The sequence below is a fragment of the Triticum urartu genome, chromosome 6A (genome assembly GCF_056163025.1).
Source record: "Triticum urartu cultivar PI428250 chromosome 6A, HENAU_Tu73, whole genome shotgun sequence".
NCBI classification, from domain to species: domain Eukaryota; kingdom Viridiplantae; phylum Streptophyta; class Magnoliopsida; order Poales; family Poaceae; genus Triticum; species Triticum urartu.
In genome coordinates, this window is record NC_141878.1 from 546,303,851 (window position 1) to 546,331,674 (window position 27,824).

Here is a 27,824-nt window from a genome sequence, read left to right on the forward strand (position 1 = left end):
CAGTCCGTTAAGTGGCTAACGGCAGGCCTTTGCCGTCCGCCGCTGACGGCAAAATTTCTAGTGTCTTTGCCGTCCGCCGTATGATGTCATCTACGCGTCACTACATGGCAGGTTCTTTGCCGTCTGCCACTGATGGCAAAGTCTTTGCCGTCTGCCACTGTAGGCAAATTGACCAAATGGGTCAGCTCCCAGGAAGCACAGCTGGATGCCACGTGTCTTCTTTGCCGTCCACGGCAGACGGCAAAGAGCCCGTTGCCGTCGGTGGCAGACAGCAAAGAGCCTGCATATTGGCTCTTTTATTTGTTTTTTATTAAATCCAACAATTTTCATCACCAATATATATGACATATATAGATATATTTCAAAAGGCCATTACAGAGCAAACATATAAGATATCCAACACATAACTTCATCATCCAACCATATATATTACATGCATAGTTCCATCATACATAACAAGTTCAACATAGAGGCATCCAACCATATATATTACAATAGTTTCATCCAACGATACATGCATAGTTCAACGATACAAAAGAAACAGAGAAAGGGATAAGGAGCACTCCATCTATGCAAGCTTTCGTCAAATGAATGAAATCTGCAAAATGAAAAATAAGAAAGTTAGAACAAGAAGAGTAGAACAAGAAGAAGAGTAGAACAAGAAGAAGACTAGAACAAGAAGAGTAGAACAAGAAGAAGACTAGAACAAGAAGAGTATGTCATTTATGAGCTAACTTATGTGAAATGAATCATATATGAGCTAACTAAGTTGAAATGGGTCGTTTATGAGCTAGCTAAGGTGAAATGGATCATTTATGAGCTAGCTTAGTTGAAATGGGTCGTTTATGAGCTAACTAAGGTCAAATGGATCTTTTTGAGGTAACTAAGGTGAAATGGATCGTTTTTTAGCTAACTTAGGTGAAATGGATCATTTATGAGCTAACTTAGTTGAAATGGATCGTTTTTGAGCTAACTTAGGTGAAATGGATCATTTATGAGCTAATTTAGTTGAAATGGATCTTTTTGAGCTAACTTAGGTGAAATGGATCATTTAAGAGCTAATTTAGGTGAAATGGATTGTTTTTTAGCTAACTTGGTGAAATGGATCGTTTATGAGCTAAATTAGTTGAAATGGATCGTTTATGAGATAACCTAGGTAAGATGGGTCATTTTGGAGTTAACCTAGGTGAAATGGGTCATTTTTTAGCTAACTTGGATGAACTGGATCATTTATAAGCTAACCTAGGTTAAATGGGTCATTTTAGAGCTAACTTAGGTAAAATGGATCGTCTATGAGCTAACTAAGCTAATTATGCAATTTTTGACATAAGTAAGCTAAGTACAGATCGTTTTAGAGCTAACTTAGGTAAAATGGATGGTTTTGGAGGTCAGTAAGCTTATTAAGTAATTTTGGAGGAGAAGAAGCTAAGTCTAGGTCATTATGGTAAGCATTGGAGGAAATAAAGCTAAGTCTAGGTCTTTATGCATGTGTTAAGCAAAACACTAGATAAACTTACCAAGATCCAGGAGGTGTAGGAGCGGGGTGGCTCGTGTCGGTAGATGGAGAAGGATCGTGCAATGCTTGTCTGGAGTTACGCTGCACCAAAGATCATTTCCAATGTCTTGTTAGCATGATGACACTCAAATGTTAAGACTAGCAAGTAATGTCCATTCAAATAAAACTCACCATGGTCCCAGGAGCAATCACTGGCATCGGCGGAGCGGTCTGACCTGTCTTCTCACACACAGACTGCACATTTGGTTTTGACGACTCAGTCATACTAGTTAGTAATGTGACAAACACTACATGAATGTTTTGGCTAATCTACAGAAGAAACTTACCACAAGGAGCTCGTACATGGCCCTTGCCTGCATGTCATTCCGTGCCCTCTCCTCCTCCATCATCTTTGTCGTCCACTCCTCCAACTCCCGCTGCCTCTCCGCCGCCTCCGCCAGAAGTTTCTCCGTTCTATCTCTCTCACTCTGTATAGCAGCCTGCAACACCACTCACATGACCATTTGTAATCATTGATGGAAGCGCACACAATGTAATGGAGAAAGATAACTGAGTACGTATCACTAACCTTGATGGCGAGTTGCACTGGCCGTTCACGAGGCCTTATCTCAGGAGCGGAGCTCGACTGGCGCGCCTTGATCTCCGGGAGAGTGCTAGGACAACGGATAAGTCCATCTCCAATGGCTATGGAGCCATGGGACCTCCCGCCACCAGATATCATCACCAGCTCTGGATCAATGGGACCCTGGCTCGGGTTAAAGTCCTCCCCTTTCCTCGCCTTCCCCTCATCTCTATATCTCACGAGCTTGTTGTGGGAGGAGATGTTGGTGATGTTGTTTGCATCATCGAGGTCAGACTGAGAGAAAGCCTTGACTTTCTTGAAAGAGGCAATGTGGGCCATGGCATATAGGTCGTACACCTCTGGCACCTTATCCGCCTTATTGTAGCGTGCCTGAAAGAGAGAAACAATGAAAATTAGTAATTAAAGGGCTCAAGCTAGCATGATGAATGAATTGCATGAATCGTGAAGCAAACCACATACCCAGTTGTGCCCGAACTGATATAAGTTGGAGCTGCCTTGATGGTGTGGCACACCTTCCATTTGGGCACGTTTGTCCTTGGTCTCGTTGTGGAGGGCTAGCCATTGTTTTGAGCACCACTCATCGACCAACACCTCCCAACAATCCATCCGATGCGCACACCATCTCGGAGGCGCCTAAGTTAGCAAATAGAAACTTGAGCGCTACGGCTAAGAATTACTAAATGAAGGAACTTAAGTAGAGAAAGCCTTAAGAATTACCTTCATGTACTGCTCCTTACTCAGGAACTTATCGCGGCACGCCGGCTTGGTCTTCTTGATACCACGCAAGGCATAGTAGTCTCGAACAGCCTACACCCGAGCCTCGTGCCGTAAGTTCTGGAGTAGGCGCTTGCAGACGTTCTCGATAACATGTGCCGCGTCCTCCTCGTATCCCTCCTCACACCTGTAGAATGTCTGCAATCAAATGAGACAATATTGATTAGTACAATTAATAACTAGCTAGTTGAAGATTTTTAAATGTGTAAATTCGAAATTACCCAGAACTTTCTGATCACCATGTCTGCCCTCGTGTCGCACACGACACCGTCGATAATCTCATCCGGCGGGGCCGGGGCAGCCACGTAGTGCTCCCAGCTCAATCCAAGCTCTGGAAGCCGACCCTCACCAGGCAACGTGACAAAATCAAAAAATATATGACCTAACGAATAATTAACAAATATATGACCCCGTCGGCCTCTGGAAGGCCAAAGAACACCTTTTTGGGAGGTGTCGGGGTCGGGGTGTCGTGTCGGTGTCGGGGTGCCGTGTCGGGGTCGGGGTGTCGTGTCGGTCTCGGGGTGCCGTGTCGGGGTCGGGGTGCTGTTTCGGGGTCGGGGGGTCGGGGGGTCGTGTCGGGGTCGGGGTGTCGGGGTCATGGGGTCGGTTGTCGGTGTGTCGGTCGGGGTCAGGGGGTCGGGGTGTCGTGCCGTGGTCGGGGTGTCGGGGAGTCGTGTCGGGGTCGGGGTCTCGGGGTGTTGGGGTGCCGTGTCGGGGTCGGGGTTTCGGATCGCGGTCGGGGTCGAGGTGTCGGTTCGGGGTCGGGGTGTCTTGTCGGGGTCGAGGTCGAGGTGTCGGATCGGGGTCGGGGTGTCGGGTCGGGGTGCCAGTCGGGGTGTCGTGTCGGTGTCGGGGTCGGGGTGTCGGGTCAGGCTCGGGGTTGAGGAGTCGTGTCGGGGTCTCAGGTCGGCGTGCCGGGTCGGGATCGAGGTGCCGTGTCGGTGTCGGGGTCGGGGTGTCGGGTCACGCTCGGGGTCGGGGTGTCGGGGTCGGGGTCTCGGGGTCGGGGTGTCGGATCGGGGTGCCGTGTCGGGTCGGGGTTTTTTCCTCTTTTTTCCTTTTCTTCTTCCTTTTTCTTCCTTTTTTCCTTCTTCTTCTTCTTCTTCTTCCTCCTCCTTTCCTTTTTCCTCTTCTTCTTCTTCTTCTTCTTCTTCTTCTACCTCCTCTTCTTCTTCCTCTTCTTCTTCTTCTTCTTCTTCTTCTTCTTCTTCTTCTTCTTCTTCTTCTTCTTCTTCTTCTTCTTCTTCTTCTTCTTCTTTTTTTCATGACTAAACGTAAACCTAAAACTAAACTAAACCTAAAACTAAACCTAAAACCAAACTAAAAGTAATCTAAACTAAACTAAATCTAAAACAAAACTAAAAGTAATCTAAACTAAAAAAATAGAAAAAACAAAAAAGGAGAAGAGGGGCTCTCACCTTCGGGACACGGAGGTGCGGCGAGGTGCGGCCAGTGGCAGGGCGGCGGGCGGCGGGGTGCCTCGGCGGCGGCGGGGCGACGCTGGTGGAGGTGCGGGCGGTGGGCGGAGGGGGAGCAGGGTGGTGCGGGCGACGGGGCGGCGGGGTGGTGCGGTGCTCGGCGGCGGCGGTGCGGGCGGTGGGCGGAGGGGGAGCAGGGTGGTGCGAGCAACGGGGCGGCGGGGTGCTGCGGTGGCAGGGTGGGGCGGCGGGGTGGGGCGGTGCTCGACGGCAGCGGGGCTCGGCGGCGGCGGGGCGGGCGCGTTTGAATTGGGGGCGCGGGGTGAGAGAGGGGAGTGTGGGGCCGGAGAGACAGAGGGGGGTGGGTTAGGGCAAAGAGAGCACATAGAAGAGGGGGGAAACGGCCGTTAGCTAGGCCCTTTCTTTGCCGTCCGCCAGCGGACGGCAAAGGTCCAGTAGGCAGACGGCAAAGAAATGGCTGATGGCAATCAGGGAATTTGCCATCAGCCTGTTCTTTGCCATCCGCTTTTATGAAGCGGACGGCAAAGAGGGTCTTTGCCGTCCGCTGGTTGACGGCAAAGAGCAGGATGACGGCAAATTCCCTGATTCCAGTAGTGTAAGTTTTCTACGGTGGGTGAACAAATTACTGTTGAGCAATTGACAGAATTGAGCATAGTTATGAGAATATCTAGGCATGATCATGTATATAGGCATCACGTCCGTGACAAGTAGATCGAAACGATTCTGCATCTACTACTATTACTCCACTCATCGACCGCTATCCAGCATGAATCTAGAGTATTAAGTTAAAAATAGAGTAACGCTTTAAGCAAGATGACATCATGTAGAGAGATAAATTCATGCAATATGAAATAAACCCCATCTTGTTATCCTCGCTGGCAAAATACAATACGTGTCTTGCTGCCCCTTCTGTCACTGGGAAAGAACACCGCAAGATCGAACCCAAAGCTAAGCACTTCTCCCATGGCAAGAACTACCAATCTAGTTGGCCAAACCAAACGGATAATTCGAAGAGACTTGCAAAGATAACCAATCATACATAAAAGAATTCAGAGAAGATTCAAATATTGTTCATAGATAGACTTGATCATAAACCCACAATTCATCGGTCTCAACAAACACACCGCAAAAGAACAAGATTACATCGAATAGATCTCCACAAGAGAGGGGGAGAACATTGTACTGAGATCCAAAAAGAGAGAAGAAGCCATCTAGCTACTAACTATGGACCCGAAGGTCTGAGGTAAACTACTCACACTTCATCGGAGAGGCTAGGATGATGTAGAAGCCCTCCGTGATGACGGCCCTCTTCCGGCGGAGCTCCAGAATAGGCCCCAAGATGGGATCTCGTGGATACAGAAAGTTGCGGCGGTGGAATTAGGTTTTTGGCTCCTTATCTGTTCGTTTGGGGGTACGTAGGTATATATCAGAGGAAGGAGTACGTCGGTGGAGCACCGAGGGGCCCACGAGGCAGGGGGGCGCGCCCTAGGGAGGGGCGCCCCCCACCCTCGTGACCGCCTCTTTTGTTCCTTGGAGCATGGTCCAAGTCTCCTGGATCACGTTCGGTGAGAAAATCACGTTCCCGAAGATTTTATTCCGTTTGGACTCCGTCTGATATTCTGTTTCTTCGAAACACTGAAATAGGCAAAAAAACAGCAATTCTGGGCTGGGCCTCCGGTTAATAGGTTAGTCCCAAAAATAATATAAAAGTGGAAAATAAAGCCCAATATAGTCTAAAACAGTAGATAATATAGCATGGAGCAATCAAAAATTATAGATACGTTGGAGACGTATCAGTCAACTATTTGTCATCATCTCTCCATCTAAAAAAGAAGTGGCAAGCTAATATTTCAAAATCTGATTCGAATCGACTTGGTAAGGTAGACGTGGATGCTCGTTCTCCCAAAATTTGAACGAATTGTTAAACACCCTCTGCTCGGTGGAATTCGCCTGAGCAAATAAATGGGATACACGAAATTACCGGCCTATGTGGGACACCATCAATTGGCCCATTGTACATTGAGGGTAGGTTCGTAACTTCATCCAAGCGCGCCATATCCTCGACCGGAATGACATGTGCCGAATAATTCATAAACCATGGTCGGCAAAACACTCTCTCCTCGCCTGAAATAGGTCGCACCCATTACTTCAAAACACGCTCTCCTTGCCCTAAATTGCTCACGCCCACTATATTTCAAAACACGCCCTCCTCACCCGAAATCGCTCGCGCCCACTATATTTCAAAACAGGCCCTCCTTGCCCGAAATCGCTCGCGCCCAGTATATTTCAAAACACACACTCCTCGGACGAAATCGCTCGCGCCCACTATTTGGGAAAAGCAAAGTTACTCTACTATCCCCGACCCTCAGTACACAGACCCAAGCCGAGAATCCTAAAGGCAGGGGTAGAACTGTAACCCCCCCACACACACACACACATTTTAGACAAATGCGTCCATAACACATGGTTCCCCCTCCCAATTCGCCATTCATACCTCGTGCGCACCAAAGCACCTTCTGCCCGGAAGCTCCCTTCTCCTGAGCTGCGAAACCTCAGCCCCTCCTCCATAGCGCCCCCACCGCACCAAATTCACAGCCGCCTTCCTCTCTAATCCCGAAGATGCTGTCCATTTTCCGTCGTGCACTGGGCCGTGTGCCTTGACTCCGTGCTGCCGGAGCTGCCTCAACGACGGCCGCGTGAACCGTACCGGAGCCGACTCACCCCCACCGTTGTTCACGGCACCGAAGCGACTCCTACTTTGGACCCGTCTAGAGCCCCAACGCTGCTTCCCCGTAGCCGTCGACCATCGCGACATCTCTACTTCCCTGCCGCCGGTAGCAACCGCAACCGTGCCGGCCTCACCGACTAGGCAGCTGGAGCTGCCTACTTTACCGGGCCGCCGGATAGGTCGCACCCTCATATCAAATCACTTTATTTAGGTGTCAGTTGTCTGAATTTTTATTCCAGGCCAATCGATTCCCAATGGGAAGCAGCACCACTCAAGCCGGTGGAGCTCCTAGGCTGCTGGTTGGCTGGTGTCTAACGTAAGGGTATGGGGGCGCAAGTTCGCCGTGGAAGCAGCGCTTAGATGGCTATCTTAGAGTTGCGTGGGTTGAAGGTACTGCCGCCACCAGATGTGGATGACGACGAGTCTTTCTGGATTGGTCTGGGGGCGGCGTAACCATGGTAGTGCGGTGGGGCGGGGAGCGGGGTTTTGGTCGTGGCCACGGACGGTGGAGGCAGGCTGCTCTGCCGGTGGTTGCTGGCTCTTCGGGGAAGATTCCGAACGGTGTCAGCCGGGAGGCACAAGACGGCCAGCAAGCCATCCGGCGTAGATCGGACAGAACCAAAATAAAAAAAATCGTGTGACCCCAATTTAGTCTTCAGTCAACAGACGTGTGACCACTCTCATACCTTGTTGTTGATCTCTTAGGGTATTTCTTCAAATCAGAGAGATGTGTCGTTCTTAACATTATGCATTTTCTGCATCTTTAGCCACACTGTCTTCCGACTCACCGCAGATGCTCCAACAAGGGAGGCATGCAACAGAAGGGAGATGTAGTCCCCACTCAACAATTCCCTGCATCGAACGCGCATGCCCGACATGGACAACCACACAAGTGCAGGGCCATCGACAAGTCAGCACATGATGCTCACTCCTATGGATGGCGGCCAGATAGGTTGTACCCTCATCTTACTTGTGTGCAACATTTATGGCTTTGTTATTCATCTAAGCATTGAAAATAGATGATCACATTTCACTTTATATTCATGATGATCTCTTACTGGTCTTGTTCAGGAGTTAACGCTGTTCCATAGTTTAGCTAAGAGACTTGTTCTTTAGGTAATACTTTTCCATAGTTATCATCCATCAGCCAATGCTATCCCACAGGCTGGTGATTATAGTATTATACCACTTCTAGTATAACCTATGTTGTTCCTTAATACTTTTGTGTGCCATCTAGTTAATCTCGAGTACAAACGATACATATTCTGTAGCTTTCATTTGTGTTCTCCCTTTAGTTTTTCAGACATGTTGCTGCTAGTTAACGCCAGTACTACTATTTATGCCATCTCCTACAAGCACTCATTACATAAATCTAACTACTAGGTGTCTTCCATGCATGTCAGATATAATTGCACACATTGATTTATCCACAAGAACCTCACGGAGCAATGTAACGGCCAACAAACTTGACGTCAATGATACCCAATATGATGGCACATGTAAATGAAGTTCTTCACAAGACTTGCAGGAAGATGATGAATCCTATTCACCCCATAAGGTCATTGCTCTAACTTGGCCCTTTATATGGGTACAACATGCATATGATGTCCTGGAGTGCATCTACTCTTTTGCAATGCATTGTGCTTCGCCTGCTGATCATGCATGTAAATATGGCATGCTTTCCTGTTTTTTAGTACCTATTCCATTAATGATAACATGTTTTCAAATTCAAGTACTGTCATTCTACTCTATCGCAATGCCATCTGCTTAGTATGGACATCATGCTTCTCAATATCTTATGCATTGTTATTCATCAGTATGTACTTCATCTGTCTACCATACCATGTTCTTTTTTTACATTGAAGTGTTGTTCTAGTGGTCTCCTGCAATGCCATCTTAGTTTCCCAATCATACACGCATATGTTGCCTTAGTGTTTTTCTGTAATGTATTCTGCTAGCATACAATTTTACATTCAAGTAGTGTTTTTTACACAGTTGTCCTGTCGTATCCCTAGCTCTTACATCATACTCCATCCATCCAGATTACATGTCGCAGAAATGGATAAAACTGGATGTATCTAGAACTGAAATACGCCTAGACCCATCCATTTATTTCCGGATGAAGGGAATACATGACAATATGTCATGCCTTTCTATTCTTCAGTACCTATTCCATCTCTATTGTAGCATGTTTTATAATTGAAGCACCATTCTTCTATATAAGGCATGCAAGGGGAAGACGACTATGTTAGAATCTGAAGGGTTACAAACCAGGTCTTTGCAAAAGATCCAAACGACAGGAGATAATAAACCAACTCCACTTTTCATAGATACTGCTCTAGCACAGAGAAACCCAACTCCCACTGATAATAAGCAGATTCTAGTGGCCAAAGAACTAGTCCGCTCCAGTCCAGCAAAAATATGTCAACTCCATTCTAAGAAGCGTGTGCGTATCCTCGCATCATGAAATTTTATAGCATTTTGATCATATTTTCTACATGTTTCTTACCCATCTCTCTTTTAGAAAATAAGGTTAAATGATAGAAGGTTCCCTCTATTGGGATCGTATTCGAGGAAAGTATCTTACGGGAATTCGTTGTGCTCCAATGCTGATGTAAGTACCTGTTGTATATCACTATATTTTTACATCAGCATGTATTTTGTTAATCGGTGTGAATCCAACCTTTATCTGATCTAAATTCAGTGGTAGCAAAATGTTAAAGGCGACAATGTTGATTTTTGTAAGGAAAACTGCCTGGTAGTTTTGCATACTGAGCTGCATGAGTGCACTATCTCATATCATGCACATTACTGAATTGTAGTGCTGCTCTGGTTGCCCATTCATTCATTGTGTCAATGTTGCTTTCATATTACCTTACCTGGCTGATGATAGATGTGCCATATTGTGTTAATTTGGTGTAGGCTGGTGTGGTCTGGTTGCCCAAACATTCACTGTGTCAATGTTGCTTTCCTATTATCTGACCTAGCAAATGATGATAAGAAGACAAACTCTAAAAACAACAAGGCAACCCCATTATTACTTTCCAATAAATCTAGGCCACGTAATATGGCAATAACTCATGATTAATCTGTTCGGTTCCCCTCCTAATTTATGTTATGATGTAGTGGTCGAGACACTCTCCACTATCAATAATACAAGCCTCCCAAAATCGCCATCTGAATCTGTTCAGTTTCCTCTGTCTCAAATGCAAGGGAAAAAATGTATGTTTGTGAACCAATTAATGGCTTAAGCAATGATGGAAATGGTGGAGGAATCAGAGCTGCACATTCGTGCGCAACAACAACTGATCAATGTTTCCAGAGACAGTGTAGCCAAGCAATCAAGAACTTGTCCACATGCTTATGGGCATCATCCGCGCTGAGGTTGCAGATTGTGACGTTGTAGATCATTAGGTTCTGTTCATTTATTTGCACTGGCATCAATCTTTGATTTCCTGTAATATATCACTACTAAGGAAAACCCTAGTAGTAGCGCGGGATAATTGCTAGTAGTAGCGTGGGGGGCTGCGCTACTACTAGGGCACTACAACTAACTTTTAGCAGTAGCGCGGGTGGTACCCGTGCTACTGCTACTTCTAGTAGTAGGAGCGCGGTTGCCACCCGCACTGCTACTACTTAGTTGTAGCGCGGGTCAGAGCCCCGCGCTACTACTAACTAATTCAGAATTAAAAAAATTAATTGCAGCCATGGCGGCTGCGTCTGCTCGGCGTCATCGTCCTCTCCATTCATGGCTGCTACTGGTCCTGGAGGGGATGAAGTTGTTCGTGGTGATGGTGCTTCCCCACCCAACTTGTGCCCGCAGCTCTCGTCTACTGCTGCTACAAAAGAAGAGAAATTATTAGAAAGGGAAGAGAGAGATAGAGAGCAGTAGGAGGAGGAACTCACCGGTGGCCGCCGGAGTTGGTGCCGATGCCCGAAACCCTAGATGAAGCTCGGTGACCTGCTGCTGCTTGTCGTGGGACCCTTGACCCGGCGAGGAGGTGCAAGTGGTTGTGTCCATGGTGGATCTGGCCGCCGCCATGTGTACGACGCTCTGCTGGTTTCCCTCTTCTTCCAACAGCGGAGAAGGAGGATGGAGGGGGAGGGAAGGGGTCTGCGAGAGGAGGTCGCCGAATTTGTGAGTGGCACCGAGGTGCGAGGCCGGCAGTGGTGCTGGGCGAGGAAGGGAATGGCTAGTGGGAGGAGAAGGGGAATCAGAAGAGTGTGGGTTTGGATTTGGGCCTCCGCACGTAGTGGAAAGGGAGAGGAGGGGGAGGGGGAGGACGGGTGGGGAAAAGGTGGTGGGTGCGGATTAGCAGTAGCGCGGTACTTAAAACGCGCTGCTGCTAAGAAAGTAGCAGGAGCGCGCTTTCGGTACAAGCGCTACTGCTAACCGGGACCAAAAGTGTGCCCGATTTGAAAATTAGCAGCAGCGACCTCAGAAAAACCACGCTACTACTACAGCTATAGCAGTAGCACGGCTCGCGGCACCGCGCTGCTGCTAAATCGAGTTGGGTGGGCACTGTCAGTCGATATTTGTAGTACCGTGGGTTACGCCGAGCGCGCTACTGCTAAGCACTTGTCAGTAGCGGGTTTTCCACACCCGCGCTACTGCTAATTAGCAGCAGCGCTCCTTTTTGAGCCGCGCCGCTGCTAAGATTCTGTGTATAGGGTTTTCCCTAGTAGTGTATGCTGGATGTGCAAAGTTTTTCCCTGTATGCTGTACCTTTTCTTGATCGGTTTTGGTCCTTTGCATAATTGCTCATCGTAATGGGCTCAAATTATCTAATTGGGCCTAAAAACATGTACGAACTTTAGTGGTCCCATTAAGTTAATGGGGCGTTACGAGGCCGAGAGTTAATGGTCGGCCCTCTTAACTCCCGGGTCATTAACAGGCCGACATTGAAGCGGGCAACAGGTGGGCCCATTTGATTTCACGGGCCGTTAACACGCCGTTACTAAGGTCGGGCTACATATGGCCCAACTATACCATGGGCCTTTAGCAGGCCGAAAGATACAGCGGGCTCGTACTGGACCATGAACAGCATGGGCCGCTACAAGGCCGAAAGTCAGGTCGTACTATAAATGGCCCAACTGTGTTGTGGGCCTTTAGCAGGCCGAAAGAGAAACCATGCTGGTATTGGTCCATGAAGAGCATGGGCCGTTAAAAGGCCAAAACTCAGGTCGGACTACAAATGGCCCAAATCATTTATGGGTCGTCAACAAGCTGAAAGACACACCAGGCCGGGAATTGGCCCAACACTTAAATGGGTCGCTAAAAGGCCAAAACTAAGGTCCGACTACAAATGGCCCAACTCATTTATGGGCCATCAACAGGCTGAAAGACACACAGGGCGGAAATTGGCCCAACATTTAAATGGGTCACTAAAAGGCCGAAAGGTGTACATCCTGAAAATCGGCCCATCCCTTGAATGGGCCGTTAACAGGCCCAAATCACATTGGGCCAATATCGAGCCCAAATATATAGCGGGCTGTAAACGGGCTCAAACTGACGATGGGCTGCAACGGTGTCAAATCTTTAACGGGCCGTTGACAGGCCGAATTGGCACATCTCTTATGGGCCGTGGGATTAAATGGACCTCACACAAGTTGGCCTTATATGGGCCGGCTTGCTAATTTTTACTAGGCTAGCCTTTTTCACCAGAATGGGCCACTATTGGGCCGTGCCACGTGTTGACCTATCATAGGCACCTCCTGTCCGATGAATGGATGACATCTGTCCCAACGGTTAGCCAACACGTGTTTCCTCCGACCAATGAGAATTCTACACATGGAAAATCCTCATTGGTCCGGGCTGTTAGCGGGTTATCGGATCCAAAACCGGACCCGATAGCTTAACGGTGTTCCGTTACAGTGGACGCCACGTGTCGGCCACCCTTGACGAAAGCACTTCCATGAATTTATCATCATGGAAGTGGACACTTTCGTGATGTTAATTTTGGTAATGTCATGGAACACTTCTACTACAGGACAGGTATGACTATCTTGATTCTGTCATAAATTTGTCATGGATGTACATGCATGACAGAAAACGTGACCTACTGTATCATCTTGGAAGTGTCTTTTTTTGTAGTGAATGGAGCAACAAGTTTTCAAGTGCCAGGGGATGGTGGAATGCGGACTCGACGCCAACCACATGCTGATCGCGGAGTTCGCCAACAATCACAAGCTAGATGCCAAGAACATTGGGGAGACCATATTCAAGCTTCACGAGAAAATCGAGCACCTCCAAGGCCAGATCTGTGACCTACAAAACCAAAACTGTGAGTATGAATAAAAAAGAGAAAGAATAAAAAATAATAAAGAGATCATATTGATCTTATGGAGAGTAATGACTTCACATATAAAGAGTATGATGAATAAAAGTTGTTGAGAGTTGACAAACATAGTTTTGGTCATCATTGCAATTAATAGGATGTAATAAAGAAAGAGAGGTCTTCACGTATAAATATACTATCTTGGACATCTTTTATGATTGTGAGCACTCATTAAAATATGTCATGCTAAAAGTTGATGTTTGACAAGGAAGACAACGTAATGGGTTATGTTTTCTTACATCCGAAATAAATTATATTGTCATGGATCATCCAACATGTGGAGCTTGCCTTTCGTCCTCATGCTAGCCAAATTCTTTGCACCAATTAGAGATACTACTTGTGCTTCCAAATATCCTTAAACCCGGGTTTGCCATGAGAGTCCACCATATCTACCTATGGATTGACTAAGATCCTTCAAGTAAGTTGTCATTGTTGCAAGAAATAAAAATTGCTCTCTAAATATGTATGATTTATTAGTGTGGACAAAATAAGCTTTATACGATCTTGTGATGTGGAAGAAATAAAAGCGACGGACTTCATAATAAAGGTCCATATCACAAGTGGCAATATAAAGTGACGTTCTTTTGCATTAAGATTTCGTGCATCCAACCATAAAAACATAAGACAACCTCTGCTTCCCTCTGCGAAGGGCCTATCTTTTATTTTTGTCTTATACCTTATACAAGAGTCATGGTGATCTTCACCTTTCCTTTTTTACATTTTATCCTTTGGCAAGCACTGTGTGTTGGAAAGATCCTGATATATATATATTTATATTTATATTTATATATAGCTAGTTGGATGTAGGTTTTCATAAACTATTATTTTTGACATTACCATTGGGGTAAAAGGTTGGGAGGAAAAACTATAAGCCCCTATCTTTCTCTGTGTCCGATTAAAGCTTCATACTCATAAGTATTGCGTGAGTGTTAGCAATTGTGAAAGACTAAATGATAGTTGACTATGTGGACTTGCTGAAAAGCTCTTATATTGACTCTTTCCGTTGTAATGATAAATTGCAATTGCTTCGGTGACTGAGATTATAGTTTGTTAGTTTTCAATGAAGTTTCTGATTCATACTTCACATTGTGCATAGATTGTTACTTTCGCATAAGAAATCATATGAGAATATATATATATATATATGTATATATATATATATATGTGTGTGTGTGTGTGTGTGTTGATGTTATAAGAATGATCATGATGCCCTCATGTCCATATTTTATTTTATCGACACCTTTATCTCTAAACGTGTGGACATATTTTTCGATATCGGCTTCCGCTTGAGGACAAGCAAGGTCTAAGCTTGGGGGATTTGATACGTCCATTTTGAATCATGATTTTATATCAATATTTATAGCATTATGGGCTATTATTACACATTATGTCATAATACTTATGCCTATTCTCTCTTATTTTACAAGGTTTGCACGAAGAGGGAGAATGCCGGCTGCTGGAATTCTGGGCTGGAAAAGGAGCAAATATTAGAGACCTATTATGCATGACTCCAAAAGTCCCGAAACTGCACGGAAGTCAGTTTTGGAATATATCAAAAATATTGGGCGAAGGGAGCACCATAGGGGGGCCACCCACCATCCACGAGGGTGGGGGCGCGCCCTACCCCCCTGAGCGTGCCCATCTTTTGCTATATGAAGTCTGTTGTCCTGGAAAAAATCATAAGCAAGCTTTCAGGACTGTTGGATCTGGGGTTCTGACAGACCCTTAAGGTTCGAACACTGGGGTGCGGGCGAAGTTCTTTCCCTTCTACCGATCTACGCCCTAGCTCGCTAAGGTCTCGCGGACGAACTCGACGCACTCGCAACGCAAAGACACAAGATTTGTACAGATTTGTACTCGCGGACGAACACTGGGGTTCCTTGTCGATGAAGATGGGCCGTACAGGCCTGCCAACACAGCCACGCCATGGGCCGCACGCAGGCAAGTCTGGGGACCCCCTTCCCAGAACGCCGACAGTAGCCCCCGGGACCAAGCCACGCTCGGGCTTGGCTTCGAGTGAATCCAAAGGGTCAAGCGCGGAGCGCCGCGGACCCCAAAATGGGCTTGGCTTCGAGTGAATCCAAAGGGCCGTCTTCCGCTATAAATGGCGAGGGGGGCGGAGCCCCCGTCGCCTATCTCTTCTTGGTTCACTTGCTTCTTCCTCCTTGCTCCACCGCTAGCAGTGATGGCGCCACCGAAGAGGTTCTCCGCCGCGGAGAAGGGCAAGGCCCCTCAGGAGGGACCTGGTTCCCCGGCGCCCAAGCAAGGACGTGGCTATCCCCGCAAGTATGCCGCGACCCTCGCCGTGGCCCCCGGCTCTCGGGGTAGCACCGAAGTGCGCGGCAGGAGTCGCTCTGGTCGTGGCAGTCCTGTCGACGAGAGGAGATGCGCCGTGGTTGCGCGACCTCCCTGACCGCGGTTCCATGCGTCGGAGGTGCTGCCAGAGTTCGTTGTCTGGTCGGAGAATCCGGCTGGCAGCTGGCTCCAGCTCCCTCGCTTCTTTGTCGACGAGCTGCCAGCCTCCGGTCCAGGCGGTCTCTGGCTGCAGGTGGACGGTTGCTGTAGCCGAGCTTCTTGGGTCGCGATCGAGGTCTTTGTCGCGGCCAACATTGCTTTGGCCCGCGGTTGGTAGACGTTCTCCCATGCGCGCGGCCTGGGCAGGCGGTGCACCCTCCACTTCTAGTTCGACGGCGACGCGACCCTCTTCGTGAGGGTGTCGAGGGAAGACGGTCGCCGCGCCGGATTCTGCCCTGAGGTGAACGACGGCGAGGAGGTGCTCGGCCTTGGCGATGGTCGGGATGAGGAGGAGGACGAACCCGTCGGCCGCGCCTCATCTGGCTATGCTGGCTCCTCCCTCGGCGACAGTTCCAGCAACGGCGGCCCTGATCAGCCGCCACGCCGCCGCGCCCGCTTCGAAGGTGGTAGCGGGTCGTCTCGTCGCCGCGCACCAATGAAGCATGAGGATGTGTCTGACTAGGTCGGGGAAGTCGCCGAGGCCTTGCCCCGTCGGTTGCTGCAGGGGCGAGCGTCGCTTTGGTTATGTTCCCCTTTTCCTTCCTGCATCGAGACGAAACCAGCATGGGCCCGGAGGGGTGTGTATCGAACCATAACTTATTATCCATTATGCTACACTTGTTGTTTAAGTGCCGTGTGGCTATTTTGCGCAGAGATAACTTAGCCTGGTGCATTTAGGGCGCCCTCCTCCTTACAAGGCATTTATTTCCTCACGTCCATCTTGACCTTGTCGTCTGCGATTGCTCAGGAACTGCGAAAGGATTTGTTAGGGAGTTTTGCCAGGAGATTTGTCACTCACCCAAGCCTTGACCTGACGCCTTGTATCACAGTACCCGTGGGGCACGGATTAGGAGAGATGCGCCAACTTTCGAGCTCAAACGAGGGTGGCTTGCAAGAAGGCAGAGAGAAGAAAAACGCTCGCGAGGGCACCTGCCTAGCCCCCTCGCGAGGTATACGAGAGAGAGAACACGAGCGAACCAGAACCATAAAATGCGGTAAGAGGAGAGGGAACCAAATCAGCAAGGAACACCAAAGGCGAACTTCGATTAAGAAAAAGAAAGCCAACTGCGGAAAGCAAATAAAAAACCGTGTCCGGCACCTTATCTAGTCTTCAAGTCTTCTCACCAGCGCGGAGCTAAGTGCTACCACTAGGCATGGGAGGGAGCCCTAGGGCCTGAGGCCGGTGCTCCCGAAACTCCGGGGCCTGTACAACCCCACTCATTATTACGTGAGAGTGTCACGGGCGGTGATTCTTCACAGGATCTGGTCCTTCTTCACAAGTTCTGGGCCTTGCTTCATGGTTAGAACCTCCGGAGGTGCTGGATGTTCCAGGTGTTCTGGATAGGCATCCCGTCCCGCGTCTCCAAGCGCGCGACGCGAGGCCTGGAGACATGGACGGCCCTGAACGGGCCCTCCCACATGGGCAAAAGCTTATGCAACCCTTCCCTGGAGAGGACCTGCCTCAGGACGAGGTCGCCCACCTCGAGCGTCCTGGAGCGGATGTTGCGGCAGTGGTATCACCGCAACGCCTGCTGGTACCTTGCCGCCCTTAGTGCAGCCTCGCGACGATGTTCCTCCCCCAGCACGAGGTCCATCCCCCGCGTGGCGTCCTCCTGCTTTTCATCGAACGCCAGGACCCGCGCGGAGCAAAACTTAACCTCGTGAGGAAGGACTGCTTCAGCTCCGTAGACAAGGAAGAATGGGGTCTCGCCCGTTGGTTTGGTGGCGGTGGTGCGGATAGACCATAACATGGACTGGAGCTCGTTGTGCCAGCCCCTTCCACAGGCCTCGAGCTTCTTCTTGAAGGTCCTGGTCTTGAGGCCCTTCAGGACCTCCGCGTTGGTGCGCTCGACCTGACCATTGCTCCTGGGGTGCGCCACCGAAGCGTAGCAGATCTGTGTTCCAAGGTTAGCACAGTAGGTTTTGAAGAGGTTACTAGTGAACTGCGAGCCGTTATCTGTGATGATGCAGTTGGGGACCCTGAAGCGGCTCACGATGCCCTTGATGAACTTGACAGCGGAGCCAACTGGGATGGTACAGACGGCTTCCACTTCCGCCCATTTGGTGAACTTGTCGATAGCGACGTAGAGGTAGCTGTAGACCCGAGGCGCTCGAGGGGACGGGCCTAAGATGTCCAGCCTCCAGACCATGAACGGCACGTGAGTGGAATGGTCTGGAGGCCCTGAGCCGACTGATGAATTTTCTTGGCTTGGAACTGGCAGGCTTCACAGGACTTCACCAGCTCAGTTGCATCGTTGAGCGCAGTGGGCCAGTAGAACCCGCTGCAGAATACCATGCCGATGAGGGACCATGATGACGAGTGGTGCCCGCAGTCCCCACCGTGTATGTCAGTTAGCAGCTCCTTCCCCTGGTCCCTGGAAATGCAGCGCAGGGAAACGTCATTCGGCCGCTTCCTATATAACTCACCATCCTGGATGCAGTACGCCGTGGCTTGCCTAACCACATGCTCTGCATCTTCCTCCTTCTCTAGCAGCACCACCTGCATCAGATATTCCTTGAATTCCTTGGTCCAGCATCCCTCCTGAGGTTCGAGCGCCAAGAGCAAGCGAGCTCCTAAGGTCAGGTCACAGGCCGGGGCCCCTATGGCAGGAGGCTGTGGGAGCTCCTCCCGAGGACGAGCTGTGCTTGAAAGTGGTGGCGTCGCTGATGGCTTGAAGAGCCGTTCCTCAAAGACACCGGGCTCTTGTGGCTGCTACTTGGAGGCTCTCTTAGCGATGTCGTCGGCTTCCTTGTTGGTGCCCCGGGGCACGTGCTGCAGCTCCAGGCCCAAGAACTGCTTCTCCATCTTACGCACCTCCGCGAGGTATGCCTCCATATGCTCGTCCTTTGGATCGTATACTTTGTTGGAGAAGTTCACGAGGAGTTGCGAGTCACCTCTAAATGTAAGGCGCTTCACCCCCAGGGCTATCGCGGCCATCAGGCCAGTTATGAGGCCTTCGTATTCCATGATGTTGTTGGAGACCTTCTCGCCCTGCTAAAAGCAGAGCTGCAAGACGTAGTAGAGCTTATCCTGAGTGGGCGAGATGAGTACTTCTACAGTCCCCGCGCCCTGGTGCCTGAAGGCACCATCGAAGTACATGACCCAGCCGTCCGGTGCCTCACTTTCCGGCGAGGTAGACCGGTCTTCACCTACTTCAAGTGTCGGGACATCCGTCCATTCCGCCACAAAATCAGCGAGCGCGGCTCCCTTGATGACCCTGGTAGTGCTGAACTCTAACTGGAATGCTTGCAGCTCGATGTTCCACTCGGCGACCCTTCCAGAAGAATTGGGGCTCCTGAGCACCCTCTCTAACGGGTAGGCCGAGACCACCTTGATGCGGTGCCCCAGGAAGTAGTGTCGCATCTTGCGCGAGGCCACCAAGAGTGCGAGCAGAAGCTTTTGAGGCATGGGATATCGCGACCTCACATCCCGCAGCACAGTGCTGACGAAATACACCGGGTGTTCGACGAGGGCTAACGCGGTGTCTGGTCTCGTGTCTTGCGGGAGTTGAGACGCATTGTGAGGTGACGGGGCTTCTGACGCCTGATTGTTTGCGGGAGTTTTTCCAGCGTCGTCCTGCTGGGCTTGGTCTTTCGTTGGCGCTGCCACAGCTCCTGCGGTGCCTTCCTGATCCTGTATTGCTTCTGTTGTAGCCCGGAGCAGCGCGCCCTTAGTTTTGTGTCCTTCCCAAACCTCCACCAGTGCTGCGCTGGCGGAGTACGGGGTAGTAGCGAGGTAGAGTACTAGGGGCTCGAGGGGTCGTGCACTACCATCACCGAGGGGCTGGTCAGGTATCTGTTGAGGTCTTGAAAGGCTCGGTCGGTATCGGTGTCAAAACCGGCGGATCTCGGGTAGGTGGTCCCGAACTGTGCGTCTAGGCCGGATGGTAACAGGAGACAGGGGACACTTTGTTTTACCCAGGTTTGGGACCTCTCGATGGAGGTAATACCCTACTCCTGCTTGATTAATATTGATGATATGGGTAGTACAAGAGTAGATCTACCACGAGATCAAGGAGGCTAAACCCTAGAAGCTAGCCTATGGTATGATTGTTGTGTATGGAGTTGATCCCCTACGGACTACAACCCTCCGGTTTATATAGACACCGGATAGGGTTAGGGTTACACAGAGTCGGTTACAATGGTAGGAGATCTTGAATATCGCATCGCCAACCTTGCCTTCCATGCCAAGGAAAGTCCTATCCATACACGGGACGAAGTCTTCAATCTTATATCTTCATAGTCTAGGAGTCCGGCTGAAGGTATAGTCCGGCTATCCGAACACCCCCTAATCCAAGACTCCCTCAGTAGCCCCTGAACCAGGCTTCAATGACGACGAGTTCGGCGCGCAAATTGTCTTCGGCATTGCAAGGCGGGTTCCTCCTCCAAGTCCTTCATAGAAGATTGTAATCACCAAGAGTAGTGTCGGGCTCTGTAAAATAAGTTTCCACATATTGCTATAGAGAGAATAATATTAACACAAATCAAATCTGCTGACGTATTCTGCAGTGCGCCATCACACTACAGCCAAGTCCTTTACTCGAATCATTTTCACCTCAGCATGTTTTGCGAGGTGGTTTTCTTGGCACGTCTTGTCAAAGCAGAGATCGTGTGCCCTTTTTACGGGATTCTCATTAATACGGATGTGGGTAATCCAATCGTGCCCGTTAGCATGTTTTCTCGATTAAAGGCGAGTCCCAAACGGTTACGGGGAGGGCTATTGGTATTCAACCTCTTATAAAGAGACCAAGGCCTTACTCCTTTTTCCAACCTCAAACGAGTTCGCCCGTCGCCTCGAGTTCCAACACCCTAGGCTTCAGATTCCAGGCGCTTCGGACTTTAGACAATGTCCGGTTCCGACCTTCAAGGCTGATGGATGCCCTCCTCCGTCATGGAGGAGGATGTGCTAAAGTTGAGAGAGGCTAAGTTCCTGACCGCCAAAATTCTGCATAGGTTGCCTGCTCAAGGGCAAGCTATTCCCAATCCCCAGCCCGGTGAGAGCGTAGTGTTCATGTCTCACTTCCTTCGGGGGTTAGGCTTCCCGATGGATCCCTTCGTGAGGGGGCTGTTGTTCTATTACGAGCTGGAATTTCATGACTTAGCTCCGGATTCCATCCTCCAAATTTCCTCATTCATTGTCGTGTGCGAAGCATTCCTCCGCATTACTCCTCACTTCGGTTTATGGCTCAAGACTTTTGGAGTGGAGCCGAAGATAATCGAGGGACGGCACGCAGAGTGCGGAGGTGCCGTCATAAGTAAGAATGTTGATGCTCCACGGCCCGAGGGCTTCTTTCAAGAGGAGCTCGGCTTGTGGCAACGAGAATTGTTCTATATCACCGCTCCCAGGAGCGCCAAGTGGGCGGCGCCTCCCGCCTTTCGCTCGGGTCCCCCATCACGGCTAGCATCATGGGTCAACAAAGGATTGGATTGGGGTTTGCCTAAAGACGTGCCCCTGTTACAGGGCCGAATTAAAGATCTCTTGGAAGGAGACCTCAGTTTGGTCAAGGTGGTGCAGGTCATGCTGATTCGCCGAATATTGCCCGGAAAACGTCGCCCCCTTCGCCTGTGGGAGTTTAATCCAGAGGGGCCGCGAGCTCTCCAAAATTTTATGGGCGCAACGCCCGTGGAGATGTATAAACTGTTCTTCGGATCACAAGAGATGTGTCCGGATTCAACCGAGGACGCAGGCTTAAGCCGCAATCGCCCGGATACTCAAGTAAGCAACCTTGTGCCCGGACCTTCTCTCTGTATAATCGTCATAAACTTGCCCCTAAAAGAGCCATCTTTTTAAGCAGGAGTGGACAGCGAAGGCGAAGCTGATCAGGTGTCCGGCTACCCTTCCTGAAACCAGGCCGGATCTTGTGCTAGTCAGGATGTTGGAGATAATGCCTTTGGAGGGGGAGGACAAGGAAGCTACGGCCTCCTCGAAGGAGGCTGCTCCGAAGGGAGGAACCGACAATTCCTCTCCTAAAGGGAAGAAGAGAGCCACCTCTGACGACCCAGAAACCATGGCCTCAAAACGGGGGAGAAAATCCTCGTCAGAGGGTCCGACACCAGGGAGTTCCTTGGCCGGACTACGCCCTCAAGGGGATCAGCCCTCCAGCGAGCCGTAAGTGGAGAAAAGATTTTCCTTTTGAGGGATGAGAGAAATCCTTGATTTTGCATCTGAGAAGTTCTAACCGAAATTTTACCTTGTAGCTCGGACCTCAGCCCCTCGCAGTAGAGCTCGTCTTCGGGGGATCTTCTTCCGGAGATGATGGAGAGCGGAACACCTCCCCCTGTCGTGCCGCCCAGCGATGCGGGCGACCCTGAGGTATCGTCGCGGAGGGTTTTTCCAAATCCGGCAGAGATGGGAGGTGGTAGTGCGGCCCCCCGAAGTCCTCCGCGTCCGGCCTTCGAAAGAGGCCATAGGACAAGTCCGGCACTGTCTGGTGCTCGGTCGAAAGAACTAAAGATTTTGCTGGGGCGAGCATCTATCTCAGAGGAGCACCGTGCATTGATGGGCATGGTGATTGAAAGATTTCCTCCGCAGAAAGCGGATTGCATGAGGCCGTCAAAAGTTTACTGACGGGTTTTGAGGTACGTTAGATAATGTACACTTTTTCCAGTTGCGCATAAATAAGATGCGCCCTGTGTAGGTAGTAGCCCCTGAGACTCTGCGTGTTGTCAAGAAATGACGGCACGTAGAGGATCATAATCCCAGGTCTAAGATGTCGCCTTTGAATATAGGTGGCGAGGTGTCCAGAATCAAACCGGACTAATGATTTGGCCGAACTAAAGCGGCAACTGGACGTGGCAGATGCCGACATCGCGCTTGTCAACAAGCGGCTTGATGAGGCTCAAGGTATGTAATTCTTCGAACGGCATTAGGTAAGAGGAGCTTCATGCCAGTGTCTTACAATGTGTGTGCTTAACAAAGATGGTATGGCCGCCGTGGAGAATCTTAGGGCAGAACTTGCCCAAGCTAAGGAGCAAGCCAGAGAAAGCGATGCGGCTGCTAAGAAGGCTCTTGAAGAGCTGAGAGCCGAACAGGCTGCTCACTGCCGAAGCAAAGAAGAGATGGCCGAAATGGCCGAGAAGTTAAAGAGCGCTGCAGACCATTGCAAACTTCTTGAGAAAGAAGACTGGGCGAGACAGACGGACTTAGAGAAGGCCGTTGCCGATGCCAAGGACGCTCGCTCTGCGATGAGAGCTGCGAAAGAGGACCTGCGTCAAGCCGAACAGATTGCGGCTAGAAAGCCCTTTATGCTGCAGAGGAAGGTTTGTGATCCGAAGTTTGCTCCGTTGGACCGGATGTGGAGTGTGAAGGACACCTATCTGGACTTGGCAACGAGTGCCGCTGATGCGACCGAACACTTTCGAGATCAGAAAGATTGCGAAGTGGAAAATCTTTTCTGGTCGCAGTTTCATAATCCAGAGCGTCCACTGGCAGTGGATGATCGTTTGGCTCAATGGGCCGAACTAAATAGGTTTTCCGGACTCGCCATGAAGTACGTCATGGATCATCTGTGGCCGGGTTGATCGGAGCCGAAGAGTTATTTCAGCTTGGTGCAGCAATTCCTTGACACGGTGCCGCATATTGATGCAATGAAGAGGTCAGCATGTATAGAGGGTGCAAGGATGGCTCTTGCCCGTGTCAAGACATACTGGGCAGAGATGGAGACCACCGTTGTTGAGTCCCGAGATTCGGATCAAAGCCGAGTACCTTTCGAGCACTATTTTCAGGAAGTTCTTGAAGGCGCTCGTGTAATAGAGACGCAGTGCCCGAAAGATGCTATGTTATGATAGCATATGTAATTATAAATTAATATTTTGATAAAGTGTAGTGGCTGATTTTATACTTGTGCCTCCAAGTATTGTAAACACCTTCTAATCGGCCGTTTTAAGATATATATATATATATGTATAGAATCTGAAATATGGCAGTCGTTGGCTTCAGCCCCCACGCACATAGTGCGGGGGTGCTCGCGGAAGACGCATTCTCACACTTAACCCAACGTCTTGGTCCTACAAAGGAGGTAATAGCGCAGCGCGCCAGGCAACCGGACTATAATGCTTTAACACTTTCACTTAGCCATAGGAGTTTGAAAATGAGACTCTTTAGGTAGCTCCTTGGTGGCCACTGTGCTCGTCCGAATTCGGGGCGCGTATGTGCCTGACCGGGAAGCGGTCCTTCGTCAAGGCGGAGGAATCCGATAGATTCCGATCGGTCATCGAGTGGCTGACCAGTCTCACGCTACATCATGACAGTCAGTTTTCGGCTTTCTCTACTGAGGTGCTTGCCCTGGCCGAACCGGGGGCACAATCGCAGTAGTTCTCCTGGTGCTACCTTAGCCGATAGAGCAGAACGTAAGGTAGCCAAACTCAGGAGCCGGGCAACCCAACATTTGACCAAAGACATGATTCTGAGCTGATGCATATAATGCCAAAACTCGCGACGCCGAACACTCCCTAAGGTGTTCGGTCTTTATGAGTGCGGGCCAAACAGCACTCTTTACTGAAAAAGCCCCTAGTGTTCAGGTACGTGCAAAAATTCTGACGTGGCCACATGCCAAGACGCCAGCCTCCTCCTTGGTTATATTAGAAAGAAAAACCAGGGGATGTATAGCAACAAGAGACAGTAAAAAAGGTTTACGCAGGGTCTTAATCTAAAGAGAATCTTTTAGGACGGGTCCCTACTGCACGTCTGCGCCTGTGTCTCCGTTGTGCCGTATCCTGGACGGGCGCCGCACGACGTTCATCTGTAAAAGAGAGGAACTAAGTTCAAAAACGGGTCGTGCCGAAAAAAAATTAAAATAAGCAAAGTATAAAGTAAGATATGTAAGTTTGAGCTTTATTGTCTCTTATTTGTGTATGCGTGGAGCCCCTTGTGCGGGGGTATATGGCTTCTAGGCCTGCATTAATGATGATTTTGCACTGAACTCGTCTATCCGCGTTCGTGGTCGTTAAATGACCTATTTTGAAGTTTTTTGGCTGGTGAGGCCATTTTGCTGTAGGGCTGTTAAAGCGGCCTCACTACCCTCCTCTTGGCGGGGCGCACTTTAGTGCTTCCCCATCAAAGAGATGATGCCTCGTGGACCGGGCATCTTAAGCGTAAGAGATGCATAATGTGGTATTGCATTAAATCGAGCGAAAGCTTCACGTCCCAGTAGTGCTTGATAGCGATTTGAGAACGGGACGACATGGAAGGTCAGCTTTTCATGGTGGAGGTTATCGGCAGAGCCGAATGTAACTGTGAGCCGAAGAAAACCCGTGCAATGGGTGTCCGGGCCAGGTATTACCCCTTGAAAGGAGGTTTTGCTGCGGCGGATTCTTGCTGGGTTTATCCCCATGTGCTGTATTGTATCCTGATATATCAGGTTTAGTCCACTGCCGCCGTCCATAAGGACATTTGAAAACTTAAGTCCGCCAATTATTGGATCAAGGATCAAGGCAGTCCATCCTACATTCCAGATATTCCTAGAATAATCTAGCTGATCGAAGGTGATCGGTTTTGACAACCAGTGGCAGGATCCTTTGGAGATGGGCCGTGTCGTGCGTACCTTTACGGGCACCGCACGTTTTGTTATGTGAAGTGAGTTCACTATTTTTACTTCTTGTGGGAAGTTCTTTTGTTTCCTGGTGTTCTGCTGTTGGGGTTCGTCCTCGCCTTCGCTTGGTGTGTCGAGCCCCTTGTGTTCGGCATTGAGTCTGCCGGATTGTTTGAAGACCCAACAGTCTCTGTGGGTATGGTTAGCAGGCTTCCCAAGAGTACTGTGTATCTGACATATCCTGTCCAGGATTTTATTTAAGTTGGATGGATCGTCCCTGTTATTCTGGGGGGGGGGCGATTTTTCCTGATTTTGTCGTGAGCCTTTGAATCCAGCGTTGACTGACGTGTTCTTCGGACTTTTGTCCTTAGTCCGGCGACGGTCTTTGTTGCATCGCGGTCTTCCGTTTTCATCCCTGGTTTCGGATGTACTTGGGTCGCTGGGGCTACACCTTGCCAACTAACTGTCCTCCCCTGCACAAAAGCGGGTCATGAGGCTTCTTAGTGCGGCCATTGTTCTTGGCTTTTCTTGGCCGAGGTGTCTGGCGAGCCATTCGTCTCGGACGTTATGTCTAAAAGCTGCTAAGGCTTCGACGTCCGGACAGTCGACTATTTGATTCTTTTTAGTGAGGAATCTATTCCAGAATTGCCGAGCTAATTCTCCGGGTTGTTGAGTTATGTGACTATGGTCGTCTGCATCCGGGGGGCAGACATAGGTCCCTTGAAAGTTTGCTCGGAAAGCATCCTCGAGCTCTTCCCAGCTTCCAATTGAGTTTTCGGGAAGGCTTTTAAGCCAATGCCGGGCTGGCCCTTTAAGCTTAAGGGGTAGATATTTTATGGCGTGGAGATCATCTCCTCTAGCCATGTGAATGTGGAGGATATAATCCTCGATCCAGACTCCAGGGTCTGTTGTTCCATCGTATGCCTCTATGCTTACGGGTTTGAATCCCTCTGGGAATTCATAGTCTAGGACCTCATCGGTAAAACATAGGGGGTGTGCGACACCCCTGTATTTGGGTATGCCGGATTCTGATGATGGCTTCGTAGCGTTGCTTACGAGAGCTTGCTTTCTTGGCCCATAAATGGACCTGACTGGGCCATGATGCGAATCCTTAGGAGGGTCGCATGCCGATTTAGGTGCGGCGCCGCTTGTTGCCTTATGGGGTCGTCTATCCGACCGTGTGGCTTTTTCATTTTTTGAATACGAGAGCTCTGAGGCCTCTTTGTCATATTCAGGCAGTAGCTTTCTTTTTGGATAGCTTTTAGTGCGGTGACTGTCGCCGTACTTATCTGTGGCATTGATTACCTTGCTCCATCTGATCCGGAGTGCATCTTCCGCTATTTTTAGCTTCCACTTCTGCTTTTTTAGGCTGCATGCGGTTGCAACGAGCCTCTCATGGAGATTCTTCTGCTTCATAGGTTTATTTGGCGTGCGGTCGTTCGGAATGCCGTTTTTTCCGGGGGAGGGATCTTTGGTTTTTCTATCCATGTTGCCCTGTTCGGACGGTTGCTCTAAGGCCTGTTCATCATTGACCGGCTCGTCCTGCTCTATGGCTGGGTTTTTGTCGAGGCGGGGCTTGGGCCGGCGTTTGTGCCGACGCCTTGATTGCATTTTGGGGGGTCGATCACTCGTCCTATCCCCTTTTTCTTCGTTGTTGTTTCCCTTAGGGGTGTCCACCATGTACACATCGTGAGATGGGGTGGCTGTCCAATGCCCTATGGGCGTTGGTTCGTCGATGTCATCTCCATTGTCATCCATGCTGTCGATGTCCTCGGAGCCGAAGTCAGGCATGTCGGTTAGATCGTCGACAGTGGCTACGAAGTGGGTGGTGGGTCGGTTTTGAATTTCCTCACCGTCCGTATCCCACCCTTGCTGACCGTAGTCCGGCCAGGGCTCTCCTGATAAAGAGAGAGACTTTAAGAGAATTCAGGATGTCGCCGAAAGGCGAATGCTGAAAGATGTCCGCTGCGGTGAACTCCATTACCGGCGCCCACTCGGATTCGATTGGCAGGGGCGCGGGGGGCTCGGAGTTCGGAGAGGAATCCGGCTCCTCGGAGTCATGGGTCGTTCGGAGTGCGGGGCTGGAGTTCGGCTCGATCGCCTCTGAGATCGCAGCCCCTGAGACAGCATCCAACCGCTGATCCTCGATCGGTGCAGTAGGTTCCGAATCAATGGTCGAAACCGATGCGTGTGCGGCCTCCAAGGCGCTGTTCGGCGGCAGAGCTATATCATGCCCATCGAGACAGTGTGGCACGCTAGGCTGTGGCTCGAATCCGTCTAAGACCAAGTCTCCGCGGATGTCAGCCGTGTAGTTTAGGCTTCCAAACCTGACCTGATGGCCAGGGACGTAGCTTCCGATCTGCTCAAGGTGGCCAAGCGAATTGGCCCGCAGTGCGAAGCCG

General features: G+C 49.9%; 1 protein-coding gene across 1 annotated transcript; it reads right to left on the reverse strand.

The window, feature by feature from the left end:
• Positions 1 to 18,017: 18,017 nt before the first annotated feature.
• On the reverse strand, positions 18,018 to 18,830 carry LOC147966199 (uncharacterized). The gene is made up of 2 exons (XM_087530749.1): positions 18,708 to 18,830; positions 18,018 to 18,434 (listed from the first exon to the last, which is right to left on the reverse strand). The coding sequence occupies exons 1-2, from the start codon at positions 18,828 to 18,830 to the stop codon at positions 18,018 to 18,020; spliced, it is 540 nt and encodes a 179-aa protein (XP_087386875.1).
• Positions 18,831 to 27,824: the final 8,994 nt, after the last annotated feature.

What these genes read in the sequence shown, in the direction of transcription:
- LOC147966199 (XM_087530749.1), bottom strand. Translation starts at nt 18,830, where the DNA reads ATGGCCGCGATAGCCCTGGGGGTGAAGCGCCTTACATTTAGAGGTGAC. An exon ending in TGGAGGCATACCTCGCGGAG is followed by an intron (nt 18,435 to 18,707) that starts GTGCGTAAGATG and finishes CTCGAACCTCAG; the next exon opens with GAGGGATGCTGGACCAAGGA.